We start from the raw sequence: 15,414 nt of genomic DNA, 5'->3' as shown, positions 1-15,414 counted from the left end.
ATGAAACACCTTTCCTCTCAGTTATCCTAGCACCTGGCTTGGTGGCCCACGGGGAGTCACTTCCCTTGTCCCTTGTGTATAACACTAGTACTAGGAAGCCTCAGTGTGCGAAATGCTGGCTTAAGCCATGATATAACAGTCATGACCAAGGAGAGCCTGAGCCCATTTTATTGTCTGTGAACTGACATCTCCAAATGCTGTGCCACTGCTGGGCTGCTGATGCAGCCCTGAGTCACTGGCGCAGCAACCTGGTTGTTCAGACCTGGGTGTTAATGGCATGTAAAGGTTGACCCAAGCAGCGTGTTATGGCAGCAGGCCATATGTTTAACCTTGACTACAATGCTCTTTCCAGAGACCGATTATGGTTTTTGTATTATCTAACAAGCTTGTCATTTCCTGTACTAGTTGTAACACAGCTGAATATTTTCTAGGTTACCTAACCAAACTTCTTCAAAATCATACTGCTTATGCCTGCGATGGGGAACGTTTGAGTCTACACTGTCCTCGGCATTCGACAATAAGTATTCAGTCAGCATTTTACGGGCAAGACTACCACATGTGTGGCACACAACAGCCTGAAGCCAGGATGACAGAACCCATAAACTGTGTGGCACCCACCTCCCTGCAGGTATTGCATCCTGTAAAGGTTCATCATGCACAGCATGCCTGTAGACTTCCGTGCAGTGAACTATGTTGTATTAAACTGCATGTGTTCACCATGTTGAATGAAACGCCACTGTGTTTTTGTCAGTTTGTCACAAACTGTATTGCACCTGAAAGGATTCATCTGGCCAGCAAGATGTTACCACTAGACCATGAAAGCCATGTAGAATTCCTTCCCTTTTGATAAGAATTACTTTTAAAACCACTTTCTCAATGTTCCCTACAATAATCAATTCCCTTCTAATCAAGGATCTGTCATAGCTCAGTAGGCCAGCCTTAATCATATGGCCCTTCCTTATCCCCAGCAGAGGATGCAACTTTTTAACACAACTGGATTACAAATCCACTGAATTAGATGGCATCTTGGTAGGAGTTTGGCTTGTTCCATGCTGTCATCACTGAAAAGCCCTGTGGCATCTAAACAGCAGGTTCTAAGTACTTCTGTGTCTATCTACATTTCAAAAAATACATTATACGTGTAATCAGTGGAATCCAAACAGGTTCTGTCAGTGAAGCTGTTGTATAGTGCTTCACAGAAGCTTTGATGAAGCTTGCAATGTTTGTGCCTGTAGCCGACACGTCACTCTGACAACAGGGAACATTTGTTTCTATCACTAGTGAGCTGATGAGTCTTGTGGAGTTGTTTGGTAGTAACATCTTCTCTCCAGAAACATTATTAGGCCCATAGTTCATAAGTGCAGCTTGCTCATGCTGTACTGCAACTGCTAAAGGCATTCCAGCCATGACCTGTGGGCCATGTGAAAGTACAGCTCTCCACTAAGAACAGTAGGCCAGATGTATCCTCAGTGTCATTTTACTGACTACTGTGAAGCAACACCAGTGATTATTTTGGGTTTGTGAGTCTTCAGTGCCTTTGAGAGGTCTCTTTTTGCAGTTGTTTTTTTTTTCACTTGCATATAATAATCACAGCATGGGACGACTGTTGTATAAATTGTCATCACTGTTCAGACACTGTCACTGATCAAAGAGGTGAAATCACATTGACAAGACCACAAATGTGAGACATACAAATGCTCTGCATCTCTGGGAGTTCCGGTTCTGAAGAACCGGAAGAAAAATATAGAAAAAAAAAAAAAAAAGAAGAGAAATATCCTATAAACTGATTTCTTAGAGAAAAAGCACCAGTGACCGCATCCCTCCTCCCTTCCCTTTGGAACTACATCTGCAGTCTGCATAAACAGGCGTGATGCTACCCTGCTGCATGAGGATGCATAACAGGCATTTCATATGATGACCCCCTATTAAAAGGATTACTGTAGAATTCAATCTGTCCTGAGATGTTAATAACCCCAGGCTGTCTTGTAATCATTATCATTGTTTGGTTTCATGGTTGCATGTTTTAGTGCAGCAGTTTGATAGAAAATGTGGCTGTTCTTTGCCTTAAGCAAGAGAAAATATAAGCAGATGCACAGGAGATGATTCAGCTCGGGTGCAAGACGATGACTCAGTGAGGGACAGCCATCCTCATTTACTGAAGTCATAACTCTATTCCACTGTCCTGCTCCAGAACAATCCTAATTAAGGAGGAGCTGTTTGTGTAAAAGAATAGTGGAGTGATAAAATTAAATCTGCTGGGCTTTTCCTTCCCTTTTAAACTCTTCAGCGTACATTTTATGCTGGAGAAGTATTGGATGCAAACTGTCTTCTACTCAGGGAAACAAAAAGACAAGAATGTTACAGGATAACTGCAATACGCTGCCAAGATGTATCATTTCTGTTTGGGAAGGATGGCTTCCAGGGATGGCAGGAGAGGCTCAGCTACTGCCAATTCTCTGAGCCTAGAAACAAGAATGCAGCTTGTGCTAATCTCAGTGGTGTATTTGTGATTTGGCCTCTTGGTAAGACTCAGAGCCCTTCTAATGAGAAACAGCGCAAAGAAATCCTATAGATGAAGGATATTTATGAAGGTATGTTAAAAGTATGCAATGATTATATGTTACAGTTACTCCTATTAAGATCTGAGTGTCATAAAGACGATGCCCTCCTTAGGGGGTTGTGCTTCTAAGCGTCAAAAATCAGGGGGATAACAACCAGAGAATCATAGAATGGCTTGAGTTGGGAGGAACCTTAAATATTATCTAGTTCCAACTCCCCTACTGTGGGAAATGGCCTTCTCTGATCTGGGCTCTGGAGGTCAATAGGAGTTTCATAAGTACGCTGCTACATTTAAACTGTTTTTTCAGTTGCTTTGAGGTGTGACTGGTTTAAAGCTGGTCTCAGAGTCATCTTGGACAGCACCTTCATGTTTTCTTTCCCACCATTGTTACAAGTCCAAAAGCAATGCTAAGTGGGAGCTTTACTGAAAGTGTTGGGAATATATGGCCCTTAAACTGAGCATAGAAAAGGTCCACATGATTCCGTGTGTAATGGTGGTGACCTTTCTTTTGTCCTCCTTCAGTTGCCACTCTCAATGAAACAGCACAGTAGGAACCATGGTTTATTGCTATGCCAAAAGAACTAATGTAGATTTGACCTTAAAAGGACATTAAAAACAAAACAAAACAAAACAAAAACAGCAAAAAAAAAGAACCCAAACAAGTTCAGGATAAACTTACTCACATGCGCTCTTGGCTCTGTGCAAAGTCCCAAGCATCAGTAGGCTGTGGTGGTCTTGCTGGAGTCAGAGAGAAGACTAACCAGCAACAGTGAATTGCTAACATCCTAAATTGCCACCAATACTGCTGCTATGAATGTGTTCCCATAAGCTTGGCTGTGGCTCAGAGGCCACAGGAGGTGTGGCCTAAATCCAGTGATACAGATGTTTTATGTGTTTATGGCCAAAAAGTTGTGAAGAAGTGGTTTGTCTCCTGTGTAGAACAAAGTACAACTAAATGTTGCCACTGCTGTATAGATTCATACCTTGTTTTCAAGACTATCCTTTTTGCCTGTTGTTCTAGAAAGTACTGGATGAATGCCAGAACCTGAGATCCTGCCAACTCCTTGTCAATAGTCGGGTTTTTGGACCTGATCTATGTCCAGGGACCACTAAATTCCTCCTTGTCTCCTTTAAATGCAAACCTAGTAAGTAATCCGCACCAGAAAAATGTGCTTTTGTCTGTTTTATTGTTTGTTTTGGTTAGAATGCCACTGCACAAGGCTTTACATAAATCCACATTGAGTTTTGAGACTCTTAGATTAATAACAAGTTGCTTTTTTCTACCCTGCCTTGGCTCTCCACTGTGCTTACAACTTCACTGTGCTTGCAGGTTCACTGTGGTTTCTGCCAATTTAATGACCAGTGTAGTTTGTCAGAATCAGATGTCAGATGTCAGGCTCTAAAGGAAAAATTTTTTGGAAGTTATTTTTAAAGTGATGACAATGATAATGTCTTACTAGAAATACAGAGTTGAACAGCAAAAGAAGATGTTTGGGTTAAGGATCCAAATGATGAAGAAGTATGCAAAAACACTTAAGAAGTAGGACCAAAGTTTTCAAAGATCCTCTGGTATTACCTACCATTTAGAGACTAATAACTGGAGTATACACATGCATGGCTGAATTTATTATATAATTACCTGTATTCTAAACAGGTAATTGACACTGGCACGGAAAAGAGGCAAATCCTGGCTCAAAGAAAATGATCTTTGCAAACATGAGAAAAGCACCAGGGAAGTTAATCTTAATAAGGTTTAATTTTTTGTTTTGTTTTGTTTTCTTTCTATTGTTTTTCTTGTTGCTATTATGTATGAGAACAAGCCCTGGTTGCCCAGGGGCTCAGGTTTTTCTGGCAGCTTATTTCCAGTGTGGCTGAAGTGTATACCAAAGAAAATACTTGAAGGATGATTTATGGGTGGGTTCACCAGCCAACTCAGGATGCCATCCTGCAGCTGAAGGAGAAAGCACAACAGAGACTTTCTTTAATCAGAGTATCAAGATAGGCTTAATTGATAGAATAGGAATAGATGTGTCACAGCAAACTGTGTACATAGTACGCAACAGAGAACTGAGGAGCAAAGATGGAATGGAATAGATAGTTTTCACCTTCGGCAAAGCACGGGCAAAAGAACTGCCACAGAGATTTACTGGGCCAATTACCTAAGAGTATGTCTAAAATTTATCATTTCTGTCATCTGTTTTATTACCTTACCTATTTGGTTCTCACATACTACAATTACTACATTACAAATAGTAAATACAATTGAATATCAGTTGTTACTGTTTTCATCAGAAATCTCCTTCTATTGAAAAGTGGATCCTCTTTTACATTTTTAATTATTATTTTAAATATTTTAAATATTTTTTCCCATTAGAAATAAGTTACTTTGAGTGCATACTACTGTCTGTGATACAAATATTGCAAAAGCTGGTCAAAAGTGTACTTAGCCCTCAGAATACAAGGGAGTCCGGTTCCAGTGCAAATTACATTATTTCAATCAACAGGAAATTTATATTTGTAGATGAGATGCCAGTATTGTTAGACTTGGCTGGGAAAGCATCCCTATTCAGAAAATCGCTCGAGTATAATTTTAAGCATGTGTTTCAAACTCCTTGCCTTCAAGTGAGCACTTAAGTAATTACCCAAATTCCTTAGTTTATGGTCTCCTTGGAAATGTTGCCCTCCCCTGGGAAATGTTGCCCTCCTCTCTGTACCTCTGCAGAGATGTCTGTTGTATGCCAACCAGTGCTGTGTTGCATGACACCAGTGGGTTTGTCCTGCGGCCTCACCAGCACAGCCACACAGAGGCGGGGCCCAGCTTTATGCTGCCAGCCCTGGGCTCAGAACTGCCATTTTGTGGGCACAACCCCCATGGCGGTACAGTACCACAGTGGGAGGGACTTTAAAGAGCAGCGAGCAAGAAAATTAACCCTTAAAAAAATTCTTAGTGGAATAGTGTTTCCTTTATTGAATAGATAGGATTTTTTTTTTTCTCTGGGTCCTCTAGCATTTACAGCCACACTCCGCTCCCTCAGTAACAATAAGATTTCCCTTTGCTCCTGCTTGGCTCAAGAGCCTCCTTTCCTGTTTTCACGTTTTTGAAAGACAAAAAACGGAGCAGAACAAACTCTTCTCCCTGGCCTCATCTGCATGAGGGGATGGTTTGGCACTGTAGCCAGGCCACTGAGCAGTGGTAGGCCATAGGCCTGGGTGGGATCAGCCACGCTATCCCCACGGTCTTCCCTCGCAGTGCGGGGAGCTCTGCCAGCCTGTCCATGCCCCCTGAAAGAGGGAGGGCACTGTTTTTCTCAGGCTCCTGATCCACGCTGCTTTGTCAGCAAAACTTTCAAAGGAGCTTTGCAGGGTGGTCACACCCAGGGAAACCCACTGACTGGTGGAGCGATGCAAATGCAGCTGGGAGCACTCCTTGGCTTGAAGCTCTCAGCCCGTCCTCCATTCTTCAGCTCTCGCTCGGTGCTGCGTGCTGTGCCACCGGCGAGGCCAGCCGCCCCCATGATTGATGAGCAGTCTGAGGCCCCAGCATTTGGAATGGGCACAGAATGCAACATTGTCCTGGGGAGGCACAAAAGGAAAGGATGAGGTTTGTCCTCCCGAACAGTAGTGGAAAGCAGGCCAGAAAAGCAGGCAGGAGTGGGGGCGGAGGTTCCAGTGAGAGGAGATTGGCAAAAGCTGATATTTCAATTCATTTTTAACAAGAGCTGGAGGCTTCAGACAGTCATAAGGGAACAATTTAGTTGGAGGAAATGCTCCACTTTGCTACTGGCCTTGTCCCTGGTTGTAATTGTTCCACATATCACACAAAACACAACTTGCAGAAAAGCTGTTTTCTGTCATGCTGCTATTTGCTATTAACAGTCCAGCTGAGAAACTTGCCTCATGCCACTGTATTGTTTTTTGCTTTTATTTCAGCTGAATACAAAACCAAATCAGCCTGTGAAAACCAGGAACTGAAACTCCACTGTCAGGAGTCCAAATTCCTTATCATCTACTCTGCCACCTATGGCAGTTGGGCACACGAGGACAGCATCTGCTCAGCCAAGGCAGAACATGTCCCTCAGTTTGGTAAGTCAGTATGTTCTTGATAGGTCTTCTCCATGTACGTGCACAGGAAAGGGGGGCACAGGTGACGAGAAAAGGTCAGGCACAAGAGCAGTGGCATCTTGGAAGTGTTTGTGGTTGAAGCATGAGAGATTATTTCTGAAACTCAAACAAGCTGCCTAGCACAAGGGAGAAATGAGTAAGAAATGTAAGCAAAGTAATAGCCCTTGATGTAGTTAATAATTTTTTACTATGATTAATGTCAAAAGCTCTTTCTATTGGCTCTCTTGAACTTAAGTGACTGTATTCAATAGCAACTGCTGGCATGCCATCTTTCCAATGTCTGAGAAAGACCAGGAAACATGGGTATCATGGCACCTTGTCTTTCTGCTGCCTTCCATTCTGATCTCTCTTTGCCTTAAGTACAGATGGTCAGGAAGAGGTTCACAGGTCAGGACCCACCACTTTTGATACAGTTGTATGACCCAATTCCAAGGCTGTGTTAGTGTTCTAGTGAATCAAATCAGCCTGGGCTTTCCCTCTGGCAGGAGCCCAGGAAGCAAGAAATGATCTGTGTGTGTAGCACCTAGCCCTCACCCCCATAGCCTGCCTCCTGGCACTGCTTGCCAGCCAGAGTTCTGATGGGAGCTGTTCATACTGGCTAGGAAAGTGCAGGGACCATAGATATCAGCACAGAGCACTGCATTAATGTTAGAAATGTTTCCTGTCACTGCTGATTTACTACAGGTGCATCTCAAGGGGTTTGAATATTAATGTTGCTCTATTAATATATCTAGTCAGTATAGTAATATTTCTATAATATTATCACCTTGGTCATGGACTATGAGCGCTATCAAACTCACACTGTTCCCTTTCAAAACAGGTAAAAGAACCAAAATATCATCAGTAGTTTATGGTCAACATCAATTGCCAGTCATTGACCTCAACGTCTCAACTAGTGTAAGACTGGTAACTCAGTTTTTATCATTAGGTACCTAATTACGTATTTTTATGTGTTTATGAGGATGCTTGATGCTTGCATGAATAATGTGTTCAATGCCAGACACCAAAAGCATGAAGGTACATTTTCATGCTGTGGAAAAGGCAAGTGAAGGGTCTGTACTGCTTACCTCCCTTCATACCACACGGGGAAGGAATTAGACAACTCACACCAGTGCTGTGCAAAGCCTGAGACTCACTTCTGAGAAACTGCTACAAGTGAAGTCTATAAGAAGCACCTCTGAGAAGCAATAGAGATCAATAACTAGTCTTAAAAGCCATTTGTCTGCAAGCCAATATTTCTATTTAGTTTTATAAGTATTAAAAATGTATTGGCTGAAAATTGTATTCTGTTCTTTCGCAAGAATCTATTTAAAACTGCCAGGTCTGTATTTCACACTGGCAATCCTGACAAACTTCAGCCATGTGTATTTGTTATACAAAGGAAACATTTTAGCAGGTTTCTGAAGGACCCATACATTCTCCATGATGATGGCCTTAGTCTATGACTCCAAGCAGAGCAGAAAGAGCTCTGTTGATTGAGAAAGGCCATCATATTTACTTCTTGCATTTCATTCACCTCCGGAAATTGCTTACTTTCTTATAGTGTCCTAAAGTACTTAGATTTCACAGATCGTAATACTGCAAACTCTTCTTTCTGGATAAAGTTTCCCAGTGTAAACAGATGAGGAATGTGCAAGAACAACAAAATTCGTGCTGTGACTGCCTGCATAAAAACACTTCTTGGCTGTCGCTCTTCTTGTGTTCTGCAAAGCAACCTAAAACTGGTAATAGGAGAGAACATAAAACCTGAGACATAAAGAAGGTAGATCTGCAGAAGGTAGACCCTGATGTAGGTTTCCCATTACTTAATGAAGTAGTTGGCCTATTCCTGCATGGTGCCAGTAACGCCCTGCAGCGTCTGTAATTTTCCAAAGCATTATGTGCTTAGGAGTACACATTCAGTTATCCCAAGGGACTTAGCACTTTGGAGCCAAATCCAATTGACTCCAGTTCTATCCATTTAGAGCTTAAATCTTACTTATGTGGGTATACAAGCACATACAGATGTCAATGCATGCATAATTAGACTATTTAAGTGCCAGTACAGTTTTTCTCAGAGAAATGAATGGTACTTCGAATGTCAGCATCACTGCAATGATTTGAGGCAATTTAGAAAGTATAGCTCAGCTGTTCTTTATTCCAGAATCAGAGCCCTTATATATGTTTGTACCAAAAGCTAAATCTGCTCCAGCTCAAAACCGTGTTTGTGCATCTTGGCCTAAAGACAGTGGTCAAGGCCTACCATTTCTTTCACTGCATCGCAGGAAAGCTATGTGATGATTTTTTTAGTACTGTGCAAGTAAGAAGTTGTCTGTGGCTTCTGATGATGTGTATAGGAAATCTCTGTTGAGCTCAGAGTTTTGCTTTTGTTCATACTTGGTATGTTCCTACCTGGAGTACTGGCTATTGAATTAATTAGATATTTATCTAGGTTTTGGCCACCTCATGTCGTGTGCATTGTGGCTGACAAGCCATTACTGGCAAGCAGTAGCACTGAACTGAGACAGATGTATTCTAAATTATCAGTTTACTTTTCTGTGAACAGTGTCTCAAATCAGCTGTCAGACCTACACAGCTGTGCTTGAAATGAAATGAAACACGGGAAGACATAAGAGTTCTTTACCACAGAGGTTCTTCTCCATATGGCAAACAGCATATGAATCCATTGCTTTTATCAGCATCTGTGTGGCCCCACAGCGTTTGTGGGATCCTGAGCCCCAGGTCAGCATCCAGCATGGCTACCACTATCAAGAACTTTACAGGAAAGCTAAGATTTGTTTGGATGCAGTTCTGCTGAGAAGGCCCTACTGTGCTGAGCAGATCTCCAGCGAAGTAGAAGCATGTGGCATTTGATTCCTCTGCTAGTTTTTTTCTGACATACTCTGTCTTTTACATTTGTACTAACATGTGCATGAAGAAAGACAAAATTTGTTGGCCAAATGAAATCAGAGTTGTGCCAAAACAGGCTACAATAGAGAGTATGAGGAAGATTCAGATCAGCAAACACCTATCAAATCATAGATTAGTCTTGTTAATACATGAAAGTACTTGAAAGAAGGCTTGGTAATAGGTAGTCTCTTGCTGCATCTTGCAAGCCAGAACACTAGAATGTACTTACCAGAAATGTTACCTGGATGTGCATTGGCTGGTCACAAGTGTGTTTCCTCAAGCACTAATGACAATCAGAACTCAAAATTGCCTATCTGCATTTATAAAAGGTAGGTAGGGTCCTTCCTGGCACAGCCCTCATTTTTACCTCTTCCCATTTTGTGGAGGTTGACGAAGTGTGTGTGTGTGTGTGTGTGTGTGTGTATGTGACAAAATCAGGCACTTGCATGCCATAGCTTTCACCATGGCATAATGTACCCTGGGGCTAGATTTTGTCTAATCCCCTCTTCCCATTGAAATAATATTCAGGCAGGAAAAAGGGGTATTAGCGAGAAACAGAGTCTTCCAGAATCCTGCAGATGCCTTCTAGCTATCAAGGTAGTAAGATTTTGCTATATAAGGGTATTTTGTGATGCCATGATTCCTTTTTTGTATTGTTTTTGGGTTTTTGTTTTTTTTGTATCAATATTGTGGACAGTTTATCTGCATCTCTTATTCAGCAGGAGTGACTGAAAAGCTTTTGGCTCCTTCTCATACCAGGAGATATATACTCTTCCTGCTATGAGCCAGTTCCTTGTGTAAGTCTCTGCAGAACTGCTGTAAAGTAAAAAGTACCAACAGATGCAGGCAGATCTGGTAATAGTTACACAGCAAAGTTACTAGGTTCATGCTAGGTACGTTTCTAGCTGCCATAAATCACAAATTGTGTAAATTGGCTGGAATTTGGGAAATGCTGGGCACTGAAATACTGACATTTCAAGGAGCACTTAGTAGATCTGCAGAAACTCTGAGCCCAGCACTCAGTTGAGGGAAGGAGTGAGGATTTCTAGCTGAAAGCTGCTGAAGACAATGTGACCAAGTCCTTTCCAGACTACAGGTACCATCAGCTCCAGACCTGGTTATGCTTTGCTATTCCTATGCATCACCTGATTAGCTCATATTACTAGCTAATTAGAAGGTGATTTCAAACACAAACCCTGTGGACAGCCATGCAAGTGGCAGGCTCCAGAGTGGAAGAAACCTGAGACTGCAGAGCAATTATTTTGGTAGCATAGGACCTCTTACAGAGGCTCATGGTGAAGGAGCAAATATGTCCCAGCTGTGCTCCAGGGGACAAGAAAGCAGGATGATGTGAGCAGAATAGACACAGACTATATAGCACTGCCAATGCTCAGGGACATGAGGAAGGGCAATATCCCCCTTTGCAGCTTCTGCCTCTACTGCCTTGTCATGTTAGGTGTGGGAGACAGCACCTGATCCATTAGTGTTTTCTTTACTAGCAGTTGAGTGGTTTCCTTGTACATAGGTTTTTCTAGCTTAGATTTTTGAACAGTTTGGAAAAGTATACTTGACAGTCAAGTTTAAAATAAGTAACAAATCAAATCGTGCAAAACAAAGCTGTGTGCTTTTGAGCAGGAGCTCAGTTCCTGCTGCCATCTAGGTAGCATGGACCTCCACTTGTATCCTCTGCGTGAGGTTTGTATTGGCATAGATTCACTCCATGCCTATGTGCATGTGAGGAGAGGAAGACTGGGTTTCTGCACCAAGTGCTTAGAGGCTGAATTCTGAACTCCACTTGTAAATAGCACCAAATAATGGGCTAATCTCCTGCAGGCTGCAGGGAGCCTTGCAACAGGCACATGAGCTGCTGCTGCGTGGTGTGGGAGAGATATGGTTCAGCTTTTCAGAATGCCTTGCTATAGCATTCACTCATTAGGAATGGCCTGTTCTGACAATAAGTAGTATTTTTAGCACAGCGTACCACCTTGTTTACTGGCAGAACTCGGACATGGAATATAAAGGTACCAGCAACATTTCTCATAAGTGTTTTTGCTAGAATCAGCAGCACAAATGACCCTTTTCTGATGCACAGGCAGGACCCTGTGTGCCATGCTTTTGCATAAATTACCATATTATTATGGAAACTTTCTTTAGGAGTATGCAGCCCTAGCTTGGTCCGGAACTCCATAGTTTCCCCTTGTCACTTCTTATTCTTAGAGCTGATATCTGAGCTCCACAAAGCAAGCCATGCTGATTTGGTAGTGTGAAATCTTTGCTTTCAATTGATTTTAAAAGCATGTTCCTTTTTCTTTTGTGGGTAGACATGGCCCAGAAAACATAAAGCCCTGTAAGCCTGCCAGCAGTTTGGGATGAAAGCAGAGAGCACACCAAAGTGAAAAATGGTGATGGGGTTCCTCTATGGGAGCCCTGGTCCTTTACCAGCATGTTACTTTTGATGTAATATGGATCTGTGTTTGAGACATATTGCTCACCCACAACATCTTGTGCCCAGTGCATAGCGATGTGGGAGGAAACAGCAGCCAGTCATGTCTGCAGAGGGTGTGACCAGAGGCTGCTGGCAGCGCTTTCTGGGCCAGCTCTGGCTGCTCCATCACCTGCAGCTCTGGTGTGGCAGGACGCAAAGTAAGGGATGGAAAGCTCCTACGGTCTGAATTGAGAGAAGCTTTGAAGAATCGGAAAACAAATTGCTGCTCATTAAAGCCTTCGTGATTTATGGCATGTCATTTGCATGCCAAAACTTTCCTGAACAAAGCTAATTAAGGAGCTGAAAGAGCCTTGCCTCCAGAAACAAGGCTTTCTGCTCTAACTGTTAAATAGCTGCAGTCAGGTTTGATAGTTTACCACTGTGTTAAAAGCCTCTTCTTGATGCCCGTATCTCCTTGCCACCCGTAGAAGCGTGCGTTTCAAGGGACTCAGCACCACTCACGGAGAGTAACAGGCAGCTGTGACAGAAAGAGCGTTTTCCCAGCCATCCAGAGCTGCCCTTTCTGCCACTGCTGGGGGTGTCATCAGCCTTCTGGCGCTCTGAGAAAGTGCTTTTCAAGAGGCAGTTTATTTTAAACATCTGGTACCAATTTAGCAAGCCCCATAAATGTGAGCTTAGTTCAAACAGTGCTTAGATGTTCAGGAGGAAGACACAAGTACATGTTTATGTTCTCCTAATCTGTGATTTCTTCGGAACTGCTGAGTGGGACTACTCACTCATTTTCTCAAATTTAAGCATGGACTGAACCTCCTCTTCTTTCAGATGCTGCAGTGACATGTTTGACCTGAAGGAACATCATATCCCCAGCATGAGCTCTGTGTTGCTGTAGCTGGTTTGTTGTTAGACCCCCAAGCAAATTTCGTTGAAACTAGCTTGAACATCTCTTCAGCACACACCGACCCCTCTGGCTTCACTGCAGATAGGCTTCTGTAATGTCTGTTTGTGAGAGATAGTGCAGATGAAGCTGCAGCTGGTGAAAAAGTAGCCTTCAGTACTGAGTACACAGAATTCCTCTGAGCTGAACTCATGGTTCAGCCTACACTGGAGCTGCCAGGACAGCTTGGGGAGGCAGCAAGGATAAGCACAGAACTGAGAGAAGGAAGCTGAACAGTATTTGACTGCACTAAATGCCAAGATCTTGCTATACCACAGATAGCTGTTAAGTAGTGCGTTTGTGTTAAGTTTGTGAGGTTGTTTCTTTTTTTTTTTTTTTTAGTGGGTCTTTTCAGTTAACGTTTGTGCTGTCCTGCAGAAGCAAGCCAGCCTTAGTTTGTGTTCACACACCTGTGACACCAGCCAAGCCTTGCAAAGCTCTCCAAAAGCAGGCCTGCCAGGAGCCTGTGGGCACATGAGGGTAGAGGAGCCAAAACCAACATGAATGTAGGCGATAAGGAGCTATTAACTCTTAAAGAAACAAGAGCAAACATCTACCAGAGGCAAAATGAAACATGTACTCTCTGTATCACTGAATTTGTAGAAAACCATCACTGCAACAGCTGGCTCTTCCTTAAGACACTATGTGCAGCTCAAAGGGCAGGAAAGTTTGTAGAACATATAATTAACTTCGCCAGATTGCTGTTGTGCTCCCAATCTGTTCATCAGTTGGATGTGATGATCCTGAAGCTCACTTCCAATCTAGATGGTTCTATGATTTATGAATCATCTGATAGTTCCTCCTGGTATTCTCCAGTTGTTTTCATACTTGCCAAAAGATGCTGCTTAGCTGCCTAAAATGCCCACCTTAACTGAGATGGCTGGAGAAACTAAAACAACTGATTTATTTAAGCAGGGCTATCCACTGTTTCAAGACAGCTTTCCTCGCCTGCCCAACAGCCTTCTAGGTATTAAGTTTCTAGGTCCCCAGAAAGAGGAAGTTGCTGTCCTCTAAATCTTAAATGCTGATTCCTGGGCCCTTTGGCAGTCAAATCAGCCCAGATCCTCCTGATGTTCTGTTTATGTCCATGACAGTGCTAGTGTCAAGGGATGAACTCTAAAATCAGAATTCTACCCCATTTTCACATTCTGGAGGTCAATCTTCTTGGCCAAGAACCTCAGTCTCAGCTCTCCATTCTTTTCAAACAAGTCTGATTTGAGAAAGATACGGAGCATCTTTGTGAACCTGATTTCCCCTTCCTCTGCAGAGGTGCAAATGAGCTCAAGCAGCAGCAAGGTGAAGATGCCATGTTTGTCCCAGGGTTGTTGCAGAAAGAAAGATCTAATGAGCAGAGAATATGTTGTCAAATCTATGCAATGTTGCTGCCCAGGGAGACTAGAATGAGAAATATCTGCCATCCATAGAAATGCACCAAAAGTGTGAGGAAACACTGAGAGTAGACAGCTTCAGGAAAAAAAATTTTAATCCAGACTTGCAATCTCTGCATACTTTATGCTTCAGAACCAGAGGTATTTTTGCTCTTTAGATTGGGGTTCAGCTCATGTGGATACTGAGAATTCAATCACATTTAAAGATGTTCTTTTTTTAAAGCAGAATTTTGAAAGTTTGGCTGATACTTTCACATTCAAATTCAGCTTTGGTGTAAAATCTTGTGACTCATTCATTTATAAATCATGGTGGAAGGCAGAAGTTTTGAGTGAAAAAAAACCCAGTTCAAGCAATTGCAGGCACATGCTGCTGTGAGCATTAGTACAGTGAACTCTAGGTGCCTTTGACGTTGCCTTAGGTGTACAAACTTGGTATGTGGCAGCAGCCTGATGGGACCAGTGTGGCATTTGGTATGGCAGAGAGAAGTCAAATGATTTTCTGGTTAAACATTGAGCCTATTTTGACCTCTTGGCCATAGCAGAATGGCTCCTAGCAGCACCTGTCGGAGTAAATCATAAGCTACCCTTGATTTCACTGTAGACCTAGCTGTTGTGCACAGAAATTGATCTCACCTAACTTGAACTGAAATTGGGCATCCAGTCAAGCCATGGTGATAACTCAGGGAGAGGGAGACCTGCAAACAGCACTGCATCGCCCTTTGTTGACATGCTCATTTTAAGTTTGAGCAGGTGGAGAACTGTGTGAATATGCTTAGTTCTTCCAGGTCATCCTGAAAGGAACAGAGATGATATTTGCAAGGCACCTCTGTGGGAGTGTGACATGAGCTTTACTGGAACCTTAGTACGTGACTGGAAATCATCCTGAGGGTGTCAGTTTGCTGCAAATCCACAATTGCATCATGTGCTGACTTCCGTGCATTCACAAATGTTGATACCTAATTCTGAAATCCTGCTTAGGCAAGCGCAGGTACCTGAAATTGATAACAGATCTGTATCTCTATCTGTGCACACAGCAGTTATTATTCCTGATAACATCAGAGTTGTATATTTATTG

At 42.6% G+C, this 15,414-nt stretch overlaps 1 protein-coding gene across 2 annotated transcripts in view; it reads left to right on the top strand.

Annotated features, from left to right (window-relative positions):
• The window catches only part of EVA1C (eva-1 homolog C), a 36,086-nt gene that overhangs the window by 14,134 nt on the left and 6,538 nt on the right, over positions 1–15,414 (top strand). For both annotated transcript variants that reach the window (XM_065741809.1, XM_065741810.1), the window contains exons 2-4: positions 432–628; positions 3,582–3,705; positions 6,491–6,643. In XM_065741809.1, coding sequence (XP_065597881.1) covers positions 432–628; positions 3,582–3,705; positions 6,491–6,643 — 474 coding nt within the window. The remainder of the gene's footprint in view (positions 1–431; positions 629–3,581; positions 3,706–6,490; positions 6,644–15,414) is intronic.

The sequence above is a fragment of the Cyrtonyx montezumae genome, unplaced genomic scaffold, assembly GCF_038088225.1.
Source record: "Cyrtonyx montezumae isolate F1298 unplaced genomic scaffold, pur_monq_1.0 scaffold_3, whole genome shotgun sequence".
Taxonomy (NCBI): Eukaryota; Metazoa; Chordata; class Aves; order Galliformes; family Odontophoridae; genus Cyrtonyx; species Cyrtonyx montezumae.
The sequence above is the reverse complement of the archived record's forward strand: the minus strand, read 5'-3'. Positions and strand labels throughout refer to the sequence as shown.